This window comes from Squalius cephalus, assembly GCF_949319135.1.
Source record: "Squalius cephalus genome assembly, chromosome: 2".
Lineage (NCBI taxonomy): Eukaryota > Metazoa > Chordata > Actinopteri > Cypriniformes > Leuciscidae > Squalius > Squalius cephalus.
This window is the reverse complement of record NC_137123.1, coordinates 13,587,413-13,608,505: the sequence shown is the minus strand read 5'-3', so window position 1 is coordinate 13,608,505 and position 21,093 is coordinate 13,587,413. Positions and strand designations below refer to the sequence as shown.

Below are 21,093 nucleotides of genomic sequence, written 5' to 3'. Positions count from 1 at the left end.
TATACTGCCACCGTTGTTGAGATTCATGTGCTAAATTGTGATATCTCTGTGTTTCTAAAAGACAGAGTAGCTCTGTTTCTCTGGTTATGCATGATGTGTTAAAAAAATTAATCATTGTAATTTATTGTTGTGGTTTCACAGTGGTGGTAATGTAACACTTTTAATTGAGGATGAATTCCTTAGTGAATGAACAGGCAATATGATGATTTTGTCATCATAATCATTATGACCGCAATCATTCATAAACTGTGTGTGTGCACAAGTGTGACTTGCAAAAACACAGCTCAAGCAACAAAAGAAAAACTAATGTTTTAGCATCAGCATCCCAACTAAAGCAAGCACTGATCTCTATAATGGTAACTTCAAACAAACATTTTCAATTAAACATCTTAATAACAACTTCTGTAGATGTATGACAGAAATAAAGTCATACTGGTTAATAATAAGTGTAATAATGTGTAATGGCTGGAAGTCAGTTGTAGGTCTTGTGTTTCTCTATTTTCTGTTCTAACAGCAGGTGTTCATCACTAATGCTCAACAATCACTTACATATTCCCTTAATTATCTCACTGCAACACTGTCTCAATGCTACTTTTACTCTTTGTAGTGTGGATTTCCCTGTGGGGTTGAAAGGGTTAATTAACAGTGTAAGATAAAAAGACACACCCACAAAATGTATTTTAACAGTAATAAACTGTAAGTTATAAAACAGGTTTATACTGGCAACACTGTTGCCAGTAGTTTACTGTAAAATGTATTTTTTGGGTCACCATTGTGCAGAAGAGTAGAGCCTGTGCTTCAGTCCAGGAGAAGATCTACAAACATTGATGATTTGCTGCATGTTGCTTTATTTAACAGGCGGTGACTGTGTAGTTGCTGGTCCAGTGGAAATCTCTTTATTTACAAAAGTTTTGTTGTGGTTTCAAATGAAATAAGTTCACAGTAATACTTTGCTCACGTTATTAATGCATTATAAATTTTAGTTAATACATTTAAATGACAGTTGGACAATTTAAGGCAGTCGGTTTCTGCAAGTGAAATTAGTTAACTCGAGTTTTAGTGCATTTTTACAGTAAAGAACTGCACAATTAACAGTAAATTACTGGCAACAGTGTTGCCAGTATTTTACTGTAAAAAAATCCGGTAAGGTCTAACAGTGTAATGCTTGGCCATCGATACACTGTTAGACCTTACCGGGTTTTTTTACAGTAAAATACTGGCAACACTGTTGCCAGTAAAATACTGTTAATTGTACAGTTCTTTACTGTAATCTAGTTTGTTTCTGTAAAAATGCACTAAATTCTAATTCAAGTTAACTAATTACACTTGCAGAAACCGACTGCCTTAAATTGACCAACTGTCATTTAAATGTGTTAACTAAAATTTATAATGCATTAATAATGTGAGCAAAGTATTACTGTGAACTTCTTTCATTTGAGACCACTAAAAAACTATTGAACATAAAGATATTTCCACTGGACCAGCAACTACACAGTCACTGTCTGTTAAATAAAGCAACATGCAGCAAATCATCAATGTTTGTAGATCTTCTCCTGGACTGAAGCACAGGCTCTACTCTTCTGCACAATGGTGACCCAAAAAACTAGATTTTACAGTAAACTACTGGCAACAGTGTTGCCAGTATAAAACAGTTTTATAACTTACAGTTTATTACTGTTAAAATACATTTTGTGGGTGTGACTTTTTATCTTACACTGTTAACCCTTTCAACCCCACAGGGAAATCCACACTACAAAGAGTAAAAGTAACGTTGAGACAGTGTTGCAGTGAGATAATTAAGAGAATATGTAAGTGATTGTTGAGCATTAGTGATGAACACCTGCTGTTAAAACAGAAAATAGAGAAACACAAGACCTACAACTGACTTCCAGCCATTACACATTATTACACTTATTATTAACCAGTATGACTTTATTTCTGTCATACATCTACAGAAGTTGTTATTAAGATGTTTAATTGAAAATGTTTGTTTGAAGTTACCATTATAGAGATCAGTGCTTGCTTTAGTTGGGATGCAGATGCTAAAACATTTATTTTTCTTTTGCTACTGTGCTTTTGCAAGTCACACTTGTGCGCACACAGTTTATGAATGATTGCGGTTGTAATGCTTATGGTGACAAATTCATCATATTGCCGGTTCATTCACTAAGGAATTAATTCTTATTCATTCAGAGTTTTATCCTCGATCAAAAGTGTTACATTAGCACCACTATGAAACTACAGCAATAAATTGCTATGACTCATTTTTTTTAACACATCATGCATAAACCAAAAAAAAAGCTACACTATGTTTTAGAAACACAGAGATATCACAATTTAGCACATTAATCTCAACAATGGTGGCAATTTTTTTATTTTTTTTTATTCATGCAGCAGTGCATGCTGGGAGTTTTATATTATCCTGGAACCCAGCATGCATTGCGACATGAAACTTTTCACCATTGTTGAGATTCATACGCTGATTGTTGATGTCTGTGTGTGTCTGAGCCAAGCAGGAGTAAAATAAAATTGAATGCACTATATGATTGTTATTTTTCAGAAGACATGATTACAGAAATTTTGATTTCATTTTGTAGATACACAGATCTATGCTAAATATGACAAACCCATAATTTCAATTAATATATACGGGAAAAATCTGAAAATCAGATAGTCCAAGATGACTGTGACATCATCACAAAAGAATAAAAACACCTGATCATCTTCCTCATGACTCTTTCTTGCCATAACAAATGTGTTTTATAAACTCACTGTTACAGCAGTCAGAGAGAGATGAACGGTAAGAAGTCAAGAGACAAGACCAACTAAAGCAAATACTGATCTCCATCATGGTGACAACAAACTTTATAGGCCTTTATCACAGTGCGCGTGACGTCACTTCCAACGGCGAGTAGTAGCGTAAACCGAGTTCCGGTCGAGTCTGTAGCAATGGCGGCGGCGCGAAGGTTTTCAATATCACTGCGGGATCTTCCCCAAATCACCAACGTTTACACGATTGTGGAAAATCTTTCACAAACGAAAGTATCCAAATTTGAGAAGGGATATAAATTCTTCTTTGAAAACTACATCTTCAATTATGAAGGTAAGTTTCATTTTAACGTTTGTTTATTCTCTCGAAATGGCTAACAACTACCTAGCTGGCTAAACCATGATTGTCTTACAAATACCCAAACCAATACAATTTTCAAGTAAAAAACAATTTTTATTTTGCTGTGATATGGTAGTGTGATTATAATGCTGTTTTTGTGCAATACAGTATCTGATGTTGTAGATAGTGAGGTGATTATCAGGGCACAGTGTTACCGGTCCATGAGGAAAAACGAAGAGCCACACTCTCTTCAGGTTACCTGTTCAGGTTTCAGAACTTTAGTTAGGTCCAGTTCGAGGACACAAATTTGATTGTGTTTATAGTTGCTACGGTTGTAGCGGGTTAAACTGCAGTTGCAGTTTGTTTGAAAAAGTGTTCAAATGAAAATTGTTAGACTGCTGTTGCAGTCAATTTATGTCAATGTTTCATTTGTATTCTAATTTTAAACCGTATATAATGTTTTATTTATTTAGATTTCATTTAAAGTCGACGAGAATCCTCCTGTCATCAGTACTTTTTGCTGTTCCTGTGTGGCTGGGAAAGAGCTATGCAACCATTTGGTTGGCTTGCTGTTTCAGAGTGCACACTACAGCATGATGAAACTAAAGACGGTACCACCCACTATACCCAGCACAAGCACTCTACAGACTTGGCACAGACCCAGGACTCAGGTATAGTAAACAGCTATTAACTATTTTATGCATGAATTATGACAATCTCAGACAGTATTTTTGTCCTATTTGTCCTATTTGTTTTCATTGATCCAAGGACATGAAAAAAAACAAGTTTTGACTTTCTATCTGTCCACTGCTGCAAACTCTATTTTGTTTAGAAAAATTAAGCTTTCAAAGTTTATAAACATGCTCTCAATAATAACATAATTTGTATTTTTTAACAGGGAATCCATCCTGAAGCAGTGGATCGATTACTTGTGAGGAAGCCAAAAACCTCTAGCAGAAGTGGTATTAAGTCCACTCTTTACAGGGCCTACACAGGTGATTACATTTACATTATTTTATGTCAAGCAAAAAAATTTACAAGTTAAAGGACTTTTAAAAGTATTATTTCTATTCTCTTCTTTTTTTTTTCTTTGCTTTTAGGCCCCCTTCCCAATAATTTGCTGCTCTCTTCTGTGGAGTCTTTAAGAAGTGTCAGGCCTCAGCCACTGATCTGCAAGGTTCTGCATGGCTTGTCGGAGATGAATCTGGTGGAGTCTAAGTTTGGCCTGGTACCCAAAGGTTCTTTGCTGTCCTATCAGTGCCCTGCTGAGTCATCAAGGGATGCTGTCAAACATGCAGAAGCCCCTGCTTTCCCTACGCTTCCTCTGGATGGGTATACATTTGAAGGAAGATTTAAATTTGTCCCGAATTTTCATGATATGTTGTTCTTAGAAAGCTTGGCAGTCACTCAAGAACTAAGCACAATAATTGAAAAAGACACACGGGACCAGTCACAGTCTGCTCTATGGAACCAAATGCGTACACCACGCATTACATCCAGTAGATTCCGTGAGGTGTGTCATGTCAGAGGAGAGTCGACTAGCCAGGCACTAGCTGTCCGAATCATCAGAGGGGTTCGTCAGACTTCTGCAATGAAGCGTGGACTGGATCTTGAGCCTGAAGTGCTATTTCAGTACTCTGGTATGATGAATGTCAATGTTTTACAGTGTGGGTTTGTTATACATCCTGATGCGCCACACCTTGGCACAAGCCCTGATGGCAGAGTCTACGACCCTACTGAGAACCCTCCCTTTGGACTTGCAGAGGTAAAATGTCCTGACGTTGATGACATTTCTCAGGTGACACACATAAAAGTTGTCAACGGTCAAGCTAAGTTAAAGGAAAGCCACAAATACTACTGGCAAGTTCAGGGACAGCTTGCAGTAACAGGACTGAGTTGGTGTGACTTTATAACAAATACCAAAACAGACATAACCATTCAGCGCATCTGGAGAGATGAGAGTTTAATTGTCTTAATGAGGGACAAAGTAGACATTTTTTTCTTTAATACATACATGAATGTGTATTTTAACTCTAGGAGTTGTTAAACTAATACTGGTGATGATTGATTGTTTGTTTATTGTTAAAGGTCAAGGTCACCCAAAAATGAAATGCAATAATTTACTCACCCTCGTGCCATCCTAGATGTACATGATGCACAATATACATATATATACATGATATATGAATATAGATCATATATAGAGATTTTATATCTTATCTATATATTTATCTATATATATATATTTATTAACTCTTAAGAGTGCTGATGTGCTTAAAATAGTGCTGATGTTGATTTGTTTACTGTTACATGAACAGTTTACCCAAAAATGATATTTATGCCACAAATTATGGCATAAATGTCATTTTCGGGTAAACTACTCTTAAAGGTTCTTCAAATGTCTATTTTGGTTGAGCATCTGTTTGTCTTAAATGTTTAATAGTGCCTATTCATAACTAAGTTCACTGTAAATTGTTAATGAATAAATGAGAAATAGTAACAACTGAGAAAATGTAACAACTTTTTAATTGTCACAATGCAGTCAATACATATGTAAAAAAAAAGTGGTGCAATAAAAAACAATTCCAATTTTTAACTTCAGTTTGCAACTTTCAAGCTCATTTACTAAAAACATATTGCAACATTAAATGCAAGTTTTCACAATTCAATATTTTTGTACAAATTAAACTATAAAACACACATTTGATTGATTGCAAATTAAATCATGTTTCTTTTCTGTATAAACGTTCTATACAACATCATCATTTGCATCAAGTGGGCCTTGGTAATTAGCCATTAAACAGCAGTTTGCCCATATTTGGTTCACTGTGCCTGTCAGGGTGAGAGGAATGGTAGAGTCCCAGATGTGGTTTTCTTTGATTCGCCGAATTACTCTTTCCACCACGATCCTTAGACGGGCTATTGATTGTGTACATTTCGTCTCCTCTTTTGTAAATTGGGCTGCTCTTTTGAATGGAGGGATAACAAGCCTGGCTCCCACATTTTCAAGCAGTCGCTCTATGGTAAAGCCTTTATCTGCCATACAACAGTCTCCAGGCTCGAGCAGTTCCAGAAGTCCAGACTGTTTTGTTATCTCCCTGTCTGAGATGGATCCAGTGAACAGCTGTGAAACAAAGGTTATGGCCCCACATGGAGCAACACCAACCAAGCCTTTGAAAGTAGGGTAGTTTTTGTAATGTGAAAACATCTCCGACTGTAGTGTAAGTGCTGAGGGGTTTTCACATCTGATCTCAGTACAGTCCAAAATAACACGGACATCTGGGAAGTGCTCCTTAAATTTTGCTGGCATGGTTGCTCTGACTTGCTCTTTGGTCATCCAAATAGGCAAGGACCCCAAAACAAGGTACAGAAAATTTGCCCATGTTATGATAACTCGACTGACCGTTGTTGTACTCACATTGAAGATATCTGCCAAGACCTTCTCTCGTAGACCTGCAGACACGCGGCAGCAATAAAGGAAAAGCTCATCAATAAGCTGAAGCTTTCTGTTAGGGCTTGGTCCTGGAACCGTCTCTAGACCATGTCTCTGTGCCTTAGACCAGTACACAAGGTTCGATGCTGATGGTTCTACTGATGCCCAGAAAATCCTGAAAACCTTCTCTGAGGGAAAGCGTGTGTAAAATCGGAAGTCGTCATCCGAGAGACAAAATCGATTTATTTGAATGCGGGAGACAGACAAAGCTCTTACTTCTGCCTCCAACTCTCTAATTCTCTCTGCTGCAGCATCCAATAGATCTGGACACGGAGGTGTTGAGTAGTCATGGTCTGTGAGTGGGACGGGTCCGTAATAGACAACAGGCTGTTCATCACTGACCTCAGATTCACAATGTTGGCGCTTTGACGTTATCTTATCCAGTACATTGGGTCGTTTTTGGCGAACACTCCCCCAGTTGTTCCATTCAAACCTGGACGGTATAACTCCACGTTTCAAGCGTTTACGATCGGCTGTTGACGAGTAGTCAGATTCTGTGAAGTGTTGCCCGCAAACGTACGTACTCCCTTTTAAAACTGCAAAACTTTTGCCTTCATCCCGCCGAATAGAATGAATCCACATTTTCTTAACTTTTTCATCAGTTGGAAAAGAATGAAAACTGAGATACGGCTGTTTAGTAGAACTATTACAACATTTAGGAACGCAACAACAATTCCTCGCTGTGCTCGCCGCCATTGCTACAGACTCGACCGGAACTCGGTTTACGCTACTACTCGCCGTTGGAAGTGACGTCACGCGCACTGTGATAAAGGCCTATTATTAACTAAATCTCTGTTAATTCTCAACAAGAACTTTTGTACATGTATGAAAGAAATAATCGTAAACTGATTTCACACTCAGTGTTCCTGGAAGTCAATTGTAGTTTTTGTGTTTCTCTTTTTTCTGTTCTTGTTTCTCTGTCCTTCAGTGATTCTGCTTATCAGGTGTTCGTCAGTTTCTCAATTCACTCACTTCTTTTCATTCACTTTGTCAAGGGGACTATATTAGTGAACTAATGTAGGGAATAGGGGAATAGTGAATGAGGGTATAGGGTGTGATTGTGAAAACAGCCTCTGAGTGTCGATTTTGAGCACTGTTCATTACAGTATATTCCTGTAGGCTAGTTTTGTTTTCTACGGTATATTACTGTTTTAATGGAAAATGGTATGATACTGTCTGAATTACGCCTTTTTTTACAGCAAGGGCTAACAGTGTAGCTATGTAAATCGTGAATACATGATTAATCCTTAAGTCTTGTTTAGAAAACAAACAATACAAAACAATTATTGGAACTTTTAAATGCGAATTGTTTTTATAAAATGATTGTATGGAACTGAAAGCTCCTGCAGCAGGTGCATTAGCACAACAGGTAGCCTCAAGCTACATGACACAATTTAATTTATTAATATTACACTTTTATTTAAAGCTCACTTTAAAACACCATCGAGTGTTTGTATCATATTCCGGTCGCGGTTTAAAATTGTTTCAAGTCATAAAATTATTTTGAAATATGTTATATTTAGCATTTTAGATGAAGCTATGGGCTATCATTACCTAGCATATGCATTCTGTAAACATTCTTTATTCATATGAAAACCCCAAATCGCACGAAAATCACCCACAAAACACAAATACTTCGTATCGTGCATTTATTAGTTACTTGTTTCAGGTGAAGAGATGTCACTTTCGCTTTGTTATCATGGATGTGCAGAATCAGGAAGTGTAAACATACGCGTCATGCAGAAGAGGTCACGTTGAATCACGTGAAGATGATTGACAGCTGGTACAGCGAATAATAAAGATTTGAGGTCAAGTATGACGCAAATCAGGAAGAGGAGACACACAACAAGCTCCGTGCGCTGTTTGAGCTCTAAAGATCGCATAATTCAGTGGAAAATGAACAGAATTTTTATTCTGTATGATCAAAATATTGTACAAACATGTGATAATTAATCATTTTTATCCAAATATGCGCACTATTGGACTAATAACCCTGGCGGATGCTGTTTATTATATGTATTTGACCACAAATAAACCGGAGAAGACGAGAATGAATGTTTTGTGAGTGATTATTTCTATTCAAAATAACGATCGTTACAGATTATTTTGCACTCCTGGCATAAATTAAGAAATTAATGTCACTGCAAACCACTTAAATCATAAACAGTGGTCAAATATCGAAGCTGGAGTCTTAAACCTTCCTTATCCCAGCGGGCATCTTGATGTCAAAATTACATCAAGAAATAGGTCAAAAATCAAAATCAAATTGACGTCAAAGTGTTGATGTCAATTTGATGTCAAGATTTTGACCTCTGCTGATGTCATTTTGCCAAACAAAAAGGTGAAATGCATGACCGTACACTTATTACCAGCTTCACTTAAACTAACCAGATTTACTTTATTTAATTTCCGGTTTAAATAAATATAATATTTAAATAGTTTAAAATATATTAAACATATTTTGATGACACCATGATGGTGGTTAGCGATTGCTTTAGTTGTGCTCTTGGCCCTTGACTCTTTAATATAAATTTCTCTGGCTGCTATAACTGTGTGTTTATAAAGCACAACTGTTGCAGCTAAAAAAGCCATGAAAAAATGAGATCAGGAGATGTTGGCGGTTTATTGAAAATGATGATATTGTCATCATGTAATTGCCTGAATCTCTGATCTTATTCAGTGTCTAATGTTTGATTATATAGGACTTGTGATTTTAATATTGTATTATAATAGAAGCCATTTAATTTTACATCATGAGAATAATTTTTTGTAATTAATAAAGGATTTTAAAAACATTTAATGCATTAAACTCAACATTATTACTTAGCTATCAAGAATCAGTGTATGACTCTCAACAATGGTGACAATCAGTGAAATGCTTCATGCTGCAGTGCATGCTGGGAACCACCAATCAAAACTCACCCATATCTCCCAGCATGCATTGCGGCATTAATACATTATGCAGCTGGAGTTGATCTGATTATCTGGATATTTTGTTTGATTGTCACCATTGTTGAGATTCATATGCTGTTTCTTGATGTCTGTGTGCGTCTAAGTAATGCCATAGATGAAAGGTTTTTGTGCACTAAATAGTTATTAAACACCAAATATATTATTTGATAACATTGCTAGACATGCTGTAGAATCAAATTACTTTTATCATGAATAAAATCACTTTTATACCACAAGTCCTATATAATCAAAGCATTAGACACTGAATAAGCTCAGGGATTCAGGCAGTTACATGATGATATCATCAATAAACAGCCAACATCTCCTGATCTCAGTTTCTGATGGCTTTTTTAGCTACAACAATTGTGCTTTATAAACACACAATTAAAGCAGCCAGAGAAATTTTTATGTTAAAGAGTAAAGGGTCAAGAGCACAACTAAAGCAAACGCTAACCACCATCATGGTGACTTTAAAATACAAAATATGATTTCATTAAACTGGAAATTAAATAGAGTAAATCTGGTTAGTTTAAGTGAAGCTGGTAATAAGTGTATGGTCATGCATTTCACCTTTTTGTTTGGCAAAATGACATCAGCAGAGGTCAAAATCTTGACATGAAACTGACATCAACACTTTGACGTCAATTTGACTTTCATTTTTGACCTATTTCTTGATGTAATTTTGACATCAATTTGATGTCATATTGATGTTAAATTGACATCAAATGCCCACTGGGGAGTTTGTCCAGATCAAGTAAGAGTGTGATGTTTTAAAGAGTAATGAATTTTGAACAACGTTAAGTTGGGATCACCAGTGGCCCTATGACGGGCAAGGGGTTAAAGTCTCACAAATCCCTTTTTTCTTCTCAGTGCATGGCAGATCATTCCAGTTGTTCAGGACTGGATTTGCAGGCATCAGTTCAATACAGTCCTCTTTGCTATGTTCGTCATTTGGTTCACCTTTGAGCCAAAACCTGGATAACATGTATCGGATTTTCAATTATTAGGACCCCATATTTAAATCAAACAGCCCATACATTTTATTCAGCAACTAAGCAATACGAATAATTATATGTACATTTACTAATTTGTCAGGAGGCAACTAACAAATAAAAAAAACATCACAAGCAATATTAGAGCCAACAGTAATCACATTACCACAACAGCAGTTTCAAGAATATGCTAAAAGGTACAGAAGTGAGCAGAAGTGAGAGTGCAGAAAAGTAAAAGAAGCACAGCATTTGTTTATAGAAAGCATGTTTCATTGTATTTTCAGTTCAAGTTAAGTTGTTACAGAACAGGTGTGTCTTCAGCTGCAGCGGTCTCTTTTTTTTTTAAATGAGAGTGAAAAAGACAAAACTAACAAATAAAGCACAAATAAAGTGTTTTATCACTCACCCTCGATTCAGTGTTGAATTATCCACCCATTTCATGTTGCCCTCGTTCTCAATGTCAGACAAACCAATCCACACTCTCTCCTTGACAAATGAAGATACTTTCCTCTGAAAAAAAAAAATGTGAATGTGAGGGGGAACAGAAAAATACAAAGTATTATTATAAATAAAGCATTTTTTTCTCATATTACATACACATGTACAGTATGTAAAATTACAAAAATTATCTGTAACTAAACAGTAACAACACGATAATGATAAATGATCACAATAAAATGGACAAATGACTGGCAGACAAACCATGTTTGGTTAACTGCAAGAGATTTGCATTTTACAGTGAATATGTTTGTTAGTAATAATTCAAGCAATACCTGTAAAATAACAGTGTTTATCTGTAAAAAGTTTAATGAAAATGTACTTTTTCAAGTACTTTTTCAAACTTTATTGAAATTAGGATATTTTACATTCATTTTACGTTTTTTGTTTAGCCATTTTTTTATTATTATTATTTTTTTATTTTTGACAGAAAAAAATGGGGTTACATACACTGTTAGACCTTACCGGGTTTTTTTACAGTAAAATACTGGCAACACTGTTGCCAGTAATTTACTGTTAATTGTGCAGTTCTTTACTGTAAAAATGCACTAAAACTCGAGTTAACTAATTTCACTTGCAGAAACCGACTGCCTTAAATTGACCAACTGTCATTTAAATGTATTAACTAAAATTTATAATGCATTAATAACGTGAGCAAAGTATTACTGTGAACTTATTTCATTTGAAACCACAACAAAACTTTTGTAAATAAAGAGATTTCCACTGGACCAGCAACTACACAGTCACCACCTGTTAAATAGAGCAACATGCAGCAAATCATCAATGTTTGTAGATCTTCTCCTGGACTGAAGCACAGGCTCTACTCTTCTGCACAATGGTGACCCAAAAAATACATTTTACAGTAAACTACTGGCAACAGTGTTGCCAGTATATACCTGTTTTATAACTTACAGTTTATTACTGTTAAAATACATTTTGTGGGTGTGTCTTTTTATCTTACACTGTTAACCCTTTCAACCCCACAGGGAAATCCACACTACAAAGAGTAAAAGTAACATTGAGACAGTGTTGCAGTGAGATAATTAAGGGAATATGTAAGTGATTGTTGAGCATTAGTGATGAACACCTGCTGTTAGAACAGAAAATAGAGAAACACAAGAAATACAACTGACTTCCAGCCATTACACATTATTACACTTATTATTAACCAGTATGACTTTATTTCTGTCATACATCTACAGAAGTTGTTATTGAGATGTTTAATTGAAAATGTTCGGTTTGAAGTTACCATTATAGAGATCAGTGCTTGCTTTAGTTGGGATGCTGATGCTAAATCATTAGTGTTTCTTTTGCTGCTTGAGCTGTGTTGTTGCAAGTCACACTTGTTCACACACACAGTTTATGAATGATTGCGGTTATAATGATTATGATGACAAAATCATCATATTGCCTGTTCATTCACTAAGGAATTCATCCTCAATTAAAAGTGTTACATTACCACCACTGTGAAACCACAACAATAAATTACAATGATTCATTTTTTTAACACATCATGCATAACCAGAGAAACAGAGCTACACTGTCTTTCAGAAACACAGAGATATCACAATTTAGCACATTAATCTCAACAATGGTGGCAATATATATTTTTTTATTCATGCAGCAGTGCATGCTGGGAGTTTTATATTATCCTGGAACCCAGCATGCATTGTGACATGAAACTTTTGATTGTCACCATTGTTGAGATTCATACGCTGATTGTGGATGTCTGTGTGTGTCTGAATCAAGCAGGAGATTTTTAACGCACTATATGACTACAATATTCTTCAGAAGACCTTATTATAGAAGTATTGATTTTATGTTGTAGATTTACAGATATATGCTAAATATAAAATACCCATAAATTCAAAGAATAAATACAGAAAAGATCAGAGAATCAGACATGTCCAGGATGATTGTGACATCACAAAAGCCAAAAACACCCGATCATCTTCTTCTTGGCTCTTTCTTGCCATAACAAATGTGTTTTATAAACTCACTGTTACAGCAGCCAGAGAGAGATGAATGGTAAGAAGTCCAGGGACAAGAGACCAACTAAAGCAAATACTGATCTCCATCATGGTGACAACAAACTTTATTATTAACTAAATCTCTGTTAATTCTCAACAAGAACTTTTGTACATGTATGAAAGAAATAATCGTAAACTGGTTTGTAAACTGGTTTCACTCTCAGTGTTGCTGGAAGTCTTTTGTGTTTCTCTTTTTTCTGTTCTTGATTCTCTGTCCTTCAGTGATTCTGCTTATCAGGTGTTCATCAGTGTCTCAATTCACTCACTTCTTTACGTTCACTTTGTCAAGTGGACTATATTAGTGAACTAATGTAGGGAATAGTGAATGAGGGTATAGGGTGTGATTGGGAAAACAGCCTCTGAGTGTCGATTTTGAGCAATGTTAATTCACAGTATATTCCTGTAGGCTAGTTTTGTTTTCTACGGTATATTACTGTTTTAATGGAAAATGGTATGATATTGTCAGAATTTGGCCTTTTTTTACAGCAAGGGTTAACAGTGTATTTAACATTCCCTTTTGAAGTGGAACTTCAATGCTGCGTCTGTAATTGACACTATGGGGAACAAAATACCCAATATGCCATGTCAAGGGAATGCTTGCCTCACTAAGCTGTGAATATGCACAAATATAATAGTGTTCAGTTTCTGTTTGTTTTGTCCCATGTTAGTTTCTATAGTTACCCCTTGTTTGTCTCCATACCTGATTAGTTCTCACCTGTTGTTCAATATCCCTCGTTACCCTGTGTATTTATCCCTGTGTTTCAGTTGTCTTTTGTCTGTCATTGTCTTTGCAAGTAGTGATGTAAAGTCTGATTCATTCTTGCAAACCGGTTCTTTCAGACAGTTTGTTTCAACGAAGCGATTCAAAAACCAGATTCATCGGTTCCTTAAGTCATCACGCAATAATCAATTATTTTCTAACAACTCAGTGTCATGTTATATCAATGACACATTCCAATAAAGTAATTTGTGTGAACACATATTGAAACAAATAAAAAAATATTTGTGTGAACACATTGCTGATTATTGGCTTTCATTAATGCAGTTTGTGGTCACAGTTTCATTTGTGGATCCCTTATGTCGGATACGACTGAGTAATATTGAGAAAATAGATAGAATAGAATTCCTAAAAGTTTCGCAACTACAGAACACATTACAGAATTTATATGCCTCAGGCTTGCATGGTCAAACAGGTATCATCAACTCACTCATCAGACTCCTCTGTAATCATCGGCAAACTTCGACAATTGGTTGAACCGGCTCATGCTTTTTGCGCCATCAACCCTGAACTAAAGTTCGATTCAGTTCAATTAGTGAACCGGCTCAAAAGAGAGATTCTTTCAAGAATCAAACATCACTATTTGCACGTGTTTGTGAAGCTATTGCATTCTTGTTCCTTGGATTCTGTTCCTGTTCCTGGTTTGGATTTTCATTGTGGACTACTTTTGTTTTTGTGAATAAATTGGATAAATTGCTGCAATTGGATTCTTGCCTCTCCTCGTCCCTGCTGTCCCTTCACTGAAAAAAGTGAAACATCAGTGCAATTCATTCAAAATATATATTTGCATTGGTCCAATGGAAAATTGTGATTTTCAGTATATACCTTCTGTTTTCACTTTGCCTCAAAGTAAGTGTTACACCCTCTAAAATGCTACTTTGGATTAACTTTAAAAAATTGATGTAATTTGTTACAGCTAATTTTTTTTAGTTTTTCTCAAATTGTATTTATGATTTAGTTAAAACCATACATTTTGATTAATGTCAAACCTAAATTTTAATTTTTTCCAACTCAACGTTTTACCCTAACCCAAAGTACACAGCAAAAACTCCAGTGTTAAATTAACACTCAAGAGTGACGAAGTTAATGAGATAATTAAGTGATTAATTGAGTGATGATTGAGCATTATTGAAGACACCTGATGTTAACAAGCAGAATCACCAAAGGAGAAAATCACAAATTGTAAGTTACCATTATGGTGATGGGTGTTTGCTTTAGTTGGGCTCTAGACCATTATACGTTTACTTTAGATTTTGTTTGGCTGTTGTATCTGAGTTATAACTGCCAGATGAACAAAGCAAAAAAAAGTGATCTGATGGTGTTGGTTATATTATGACAACCATCATTTGATCTTGATCACTGAGCTCATTAAGATCGTTATTTCTGACATAGGTTTATGTTGTTGATTACAGCATAACTGTGATTGGACATAAATATCCAGAATTTTAGATATAATACAAAGGATTTCTTAAAAGTTGTTTTGAAAAAAAAAAAATCTTTCTTTTAGGCACACACAGATGTCAAGATTCAGTCTATGCATCTCAACAATGGTGAGGAGCAGAATATTCAATTAGGAAAAGTAAATTACATAGACAATTCAGATCATAATTTATTCATAACGCAATGCATGATGGGAGCCATTAATGAGTTGTGATTGGTGGCAGCAAAATCTAAAGTAAACACATAATGGTCTAGAGCCCAACTAAAGCAAACACCATCTCCATAACGGTAACTTACAATTTGAGATTTTCTCCTTCAGTGATTCTACTTGTTAACATCAGGTGTCTTCAATAATGCTCAATCATCACTCAATTAATCACTTAATTATCTCATTAACTTTAACACTCTTGAGTGTTAATTTAACACTGGAGTTTTTGCTGTGTACTTTGGGTAAAGGTAAAACTAAAAATTTTGGTTTACCATAAATCAAAATTTATGGTTTTAACTAAATCATAAATACAATTTGAGAAAATCTAAAAAAATTAGCTGTAACAAATTACATCAATTTTTTTAAGTTAATCCAAAGTATCATTTTTTTCAGTGTTGATAGGCACATCCAAAATTACTCATATAGAATGTATAGGGATGCCACTCTCTAAGCCAATATCCTCCAATAGTAGGAGAAGATACTCAAGCTTCTATACCCTATAGTAAGGGAAGTCGCGGCCTTGGTCCCAAGAGCAGAGCTCTAAGAAAGAAAATGGCTCAGCTATGTCAGCACCTTGAAAAAACCCTTAGGCAGTATAGACCTTATGCGCCAGAGAAACGAGGACGCCGCCATCTTTAGAATATTGTCTTTTATCTTCCGTTTTTGCGGTCGCTCTGTATATTTCTATGGCGCTGCTGTCCAGGAGTAATTAGCTTTTGAAGTGGATTTGCTTAATGCAAAGTTAACGAAAGTTATGAGGACTGTAATGTTTAAAGCAGATGATTTAACAAATGTCAGTCGACGGGGAAGATTTCAAAACGAGCCGTTCATTATTAAACACGCAAAATCGCTGTGAAAATACAGACCGGATGTCAAAAGACAACGAGCGCAGCTCTGAAAAGGGGCGGGGCTACATAAGGTCTATAGCCTACCAAAAGGAGGGAATATCAGCTTTGACCTTGGATATTACTTCTACTTCCAGGGGGAGAATGCAACCCTCAACTTCATCAGAGGGGATTGAAATATTAGAGCGGCATAATATAATTGCCACAGACTCTCGTCATCAAAACTCAGCTCTACTTAAATACCCTAGAGTAGGGGTTCCCAATTACGGTCCTCTGCCCTCCCAGCTCTCAATACCAAGTATGCAAAGTTCGGACTTGTGTCCTTGGTTGTTTGGACCTGCCAAGTACGACTCAGGAGAACGAACTCCAGAGGACGGGATGATGCAAGTTCGGTCATTCTAAAAATGGAACAGCAGCATACTTGATAACTGTGCAGGCCAGTCAAGTTCTGCCACACCAAACTCACTCATCTATTTCTTTATGGACCTTGCTTTGTGCTCTGGTGGAGTAATGTTGGAACAGGAAGGGGCCATCCCCAAACTGTTCCCACAAAGTTGGGAGCATGAAATTGTCCAAAATGTCTTGCATTATGAGTTCCTTTCACTGGAACTAAGGGGCCAAGCCCAACCCCTGAAAAACAACCCCACACCATAATCCCCCCTCCACCAAACTTTACACTTGGCACAATGCAGTCAGGCAAGTACCATTCTCCTGGCAATCGCCAAACCCAGACTCGTCCATCGGATTGCCAGACAGAGAAGCGTGATTCGTCACTCTAGAGAACATGTCTCCACTGCTCTAGGGTCCAGTGGCAGCTGCTTTACACACTGCATCCGGCACTTTACACCACTGCATCTGACGCTTTCCATTGCACTTGGTGATGTAAGGCTTGGATGAAGCTCCTCGGCCATGGAAACCCATTCGATGAAGCTCTCTACGCACTGTTCTTGAGCTAATCTGAAGGCCACACAAAGTTTGGAGGTCTTGGCGACTTCTGCGCACTGTGCACCTCAGCATGCGCTGACCCTCTGTGATTTTACATGGACTACCACTTCGTGGCTGAGATGCTGTTGTTCCCAGTTGCTTCCACTTTGTTATAATACCACTAACAGTTGACCGTGGAATATTTAGTACACTGTTAACCCTTGCTGTAAAAAAAGGCCAAATTCTGACAATATCATACCATTTTCCATTAAAACAGTAATATACCGTAGAAAACAACACTAGCCTACAGGAATATACTGTGAATTAACATTGCACAAAATCGACACTCAGAGGCTGTTTTCCCAATCACACCCTATACCCTCATTCACTATTCCCTACATTAGTTCACTAATACAGTCCCCTTGACAGAGTGAATGTAAAGAAGTGAGTGAATTGAGACACTGATGAACACCTGATAAGCAGAATCACTGAAGGACAGAGAAACAAGAACAGAAAAAAGAGAAACACAAAAACTACAACTGACTTCCAGGAACACTGAGTGTGAAACCAGTTTACGATTATTTCTTTCATACATGTACAAAAGTTCTTGTTGAGAATTAACAGAGATATAGTTAATAATAAAGTTTGTTGTCACCATGATGGAGATCAGTATTTGCTTTAGTTGGTCACTTGTCCCTTGACTACTTACCATTCATCTCTCTCTGACTGCTGTAACAGTGAGTTTATAAAACACATTTGTTATGGCAAGAAAGTGTCAAAAGGAAGATGATCAGGTGTTTTTGGCTTTTGTGATAATGTCACAATCATCCTGGACATGTCTGATTCTCTGATCTTTTCTGTATTTATTCTTTGAATTTATGGGTATTTCATATTTAGCATATATCTGTAAATCTACAACATAAAATCAATACTTCTATAATAAGGTCTTCTGAAGAATATTGTAATCATATAGTGCATTAAAAAACTCCTACTTGACTCAGACACACACAGACATCCACAATCAGCGTATGAATCTCAACAATGGTGACAATCAAAAGTTTCATGTCGCAATGCATGCTGGGTTCCAGGATAATATAAAACTCCCAGCATGCACTGCTGCATGAATAAAAATATATATATTGCCACCGTTGTTGAGATTCATGTGCTAAATTGTGATATCTCTGTTTCTAAAAGACAGTGTAGCTCTGTTTCTCTGGTTATGCATGATGTGTTAAAAAAATGAATCATTGTAATTTATTGTTGTGGTTTCACAGTGGTGGTAATGTAACACTTTTAATTGAGGATGAATTCCTTAGTGAATGAACAGGCAATATGATGATTTTGTCATCATAATCATTATAACCGCAATCGTTCATAAACTTTGGGTGTGCACAAGTGTGACTTGCAACAACACAGCTCAAGCAGCAAAAGAAACACTAATGTTTTAGCATCAGCATCCCAACTAAAGCAAGCACTGATCTCTATAATGGTAACTTCAAACCAAACATTTTCAATGAAACAACCCCTGTAGATGTATGACAGAAATAAAGTCATACTGGTTAATAATAAGTGTAATAATGTGTAATGGCTGAAGTCAGTTGTATTTCTTGTGTTTCTCTATTTTCTGCTCTAACAGCAGGTGTTCATCACTAATGCTTAACAATCACTTACATATTCTCTTAATTATCTCACTGCAACACTGCGTCCGTGTTACTTTTACTCTTTGTAGTGTAGATTTCCCTGTGGGGTTGAAAGGGTTAACAGTGTAAGATAAAAAGACACACCCACAAAATGTATTTTAAGAGTAATAAACTGTAAGTTATAAAACAGGTATATACTGGCAACACTGTTGCCAGTAGTTTACTGTAAAATGTATTTTTTGGGTCACCATTGTGCAGAAGAGTAGAGCCTGTGCTTCAGTCCAGGAGAAACATTGATGATTTGCTGCATGTTGCTCTATTTAACAGGCGGTGACTGTGTAGTTGCTGGTCCAGTGGAAATCTCTTTATTTACAAAAGTTTTGTTGTGGTTTCAAATGAAATAAGTTCACAGTATTTCTTTGCTCACGTTATTAATGCATTATAAATTTTAGTTAATACATTTAAACGACAGTTGGTCAATTTAAGGCAGTCGGTTTCTGCAAGTGAAATTAGTTAACTCGAGTTTTAGTGCATTTTTACAGTAAATTACTGGCAACAGTGTTGCCAGTATTTTACTGTAAAAAAACCCGGTAAGGTCTAACAGTGTAGTGAGGAGATTTCACAAATGGATTTTTTGCACAGGTGGCAACCTATCACTGTAACACACTTGAATTCACTGAGCTCCTGAGAGCAACCCATTCTTTCACAAATGTTTGTAGAAGCAGTCTGCATGCCTACGTGCTTGATTTTATACAACTGTGGCCATGGAAGTGATTGGAACACCTGAATTCAATTATTTGGAGAATGTTAATGTAAATGTATTTCGGGCTCTCACCAGGTGGGGGTAGTATGCGTACAAAGGGATTTTTAACAGATGTTTCTTGTATTCTTGAACAAGCTCTGTATGCCACTGAACTCACCTGTCTCTCTTCAGTGTTGATAATGACCAGATCACCACCACGATCCCTGCAGTACTGCCTGCTCTCAGACCAGCTCTTCAACTCATTGGATATGAAAAACTCACCATTTCCTATTTAATAAACAAATACATTTTTTTTTTTTTTTTTGGATAGTAAAGTGCAATACTATATGGACACATTCATTTTTACACACCTCGTTTACATAACTTCCTTAGTTCTGTCTCCAGTTCCAGTTTCTTTTGATTCAAAGAATCAAAATTTCTCTGCAATTGGTCTTTCTCAGCACTGAGATCATTGACTCTGGTCTCCAGCTCAAGTTTCTTCTGACTCGAAGAGTTGAAACTGTTCTGTAACTGGCCTTTCTCAGCAGAAAGATCATTGACTCTGGTCTCCAACTGGCTTTTCTCAGCAGTGAGATCTTTGACTCTGGTCTCCAGCTCTAGGTTTTTGTGACTCAGAGAGTTGAAGCTGTTCTGTAACTGGTCTATCTCAGTTTGGTATCTTGAACCAGTCTGTAACATGTGTGTAGCTTGTATTTCTGTCTCTGCCGTGAGCTTGAAATACAGAACTATAATGGCGGCCACTAGGAGAACGCACATGAGGCTCAAGCACACTGTGCTCAACACAACACACTTACTTCCTCCTGCCAAACAGGAAAACGTTAAAAAAAAATCAATACAGTTTCTCGTTAAAATAGTAAGGCTTTTAAGGAACATGTTCATAATTATAAACATATATTGAACAGATGTTGAAAATTACTGCTATTCAATATAAACAACTAAAATCACACTAAATGTCTTACTGTGTTTTTGAGCTGTTGCTTCACTCTGGCTGAGTTTTTGGTCCTTAGTAGCATAAATATCTTCATCTCTGTCCAGTCCCCTCTCGTTGTCCATGCTGCAGGTCTCGCTGTCAAAATTTGTATAAATGCCCTCCAGTTCCATTATGACTTCTGCGTCTCTTCAGTTGAGCTGTGGACTTTAGGAGGACGAGTGCAGGGTTTAATATAGAAAACCTCCCCTAGAATTTACATATTGCTGACCAACAAAAATTCAAACTTTGATGCACTGTACATCTTCACAACATAAATGTGATGAATGTCAAACATGTTGGGTTCATACTTCATACAGTTACTCACAAAATTACTTCAAACATTAATGAATCTTTTTGTTTAAAAAAAAAAAGCAAAGATAAGTATTAAAAATGAACTTGTTACAACCATTCTGAACTTTCTATTGAGTATTATTTGCACTCAGTGTCACTA

The 21,093-nt window shown here is 36.3% G+C and overlaps 1 protein-coding gene across 1 annotated transcript; it reads right to left on the bottom strand.

Annotated features, from left to right (window-relative positions):
- Positions 1-5,622: 5,622 nt before the first annotated feature.
- Positions 5,623-20,808, bottom strand: LOC307152558 (uncharacterized protein). Its single transcript, XM_079861325.1, has 6 exons — positions 20,632-20,808; positions 20,023-20,472; positions 19,830-19,939; positions 10,953-11,056; positions 10,170-10,528; positions 5,623-8,912 (listed from the first exon to the last, which is right to left on the bottom strand). The coding sequence occupies exons 1-5, from the start codon at positions 20,771-20,773 to the stop codon at positions 10,375-10,377; spliced, it is 960 nt and encodes a 319-aa protein (XP_079717451.1). The 5' UTR covers positions 20,774-20,808; the 3' UTR covers positions 5,623-8,912; positions 10,170-10,374.
- Between the last annotated feature and the right edge of the window lie 285 nt (positions 20,809-21,093).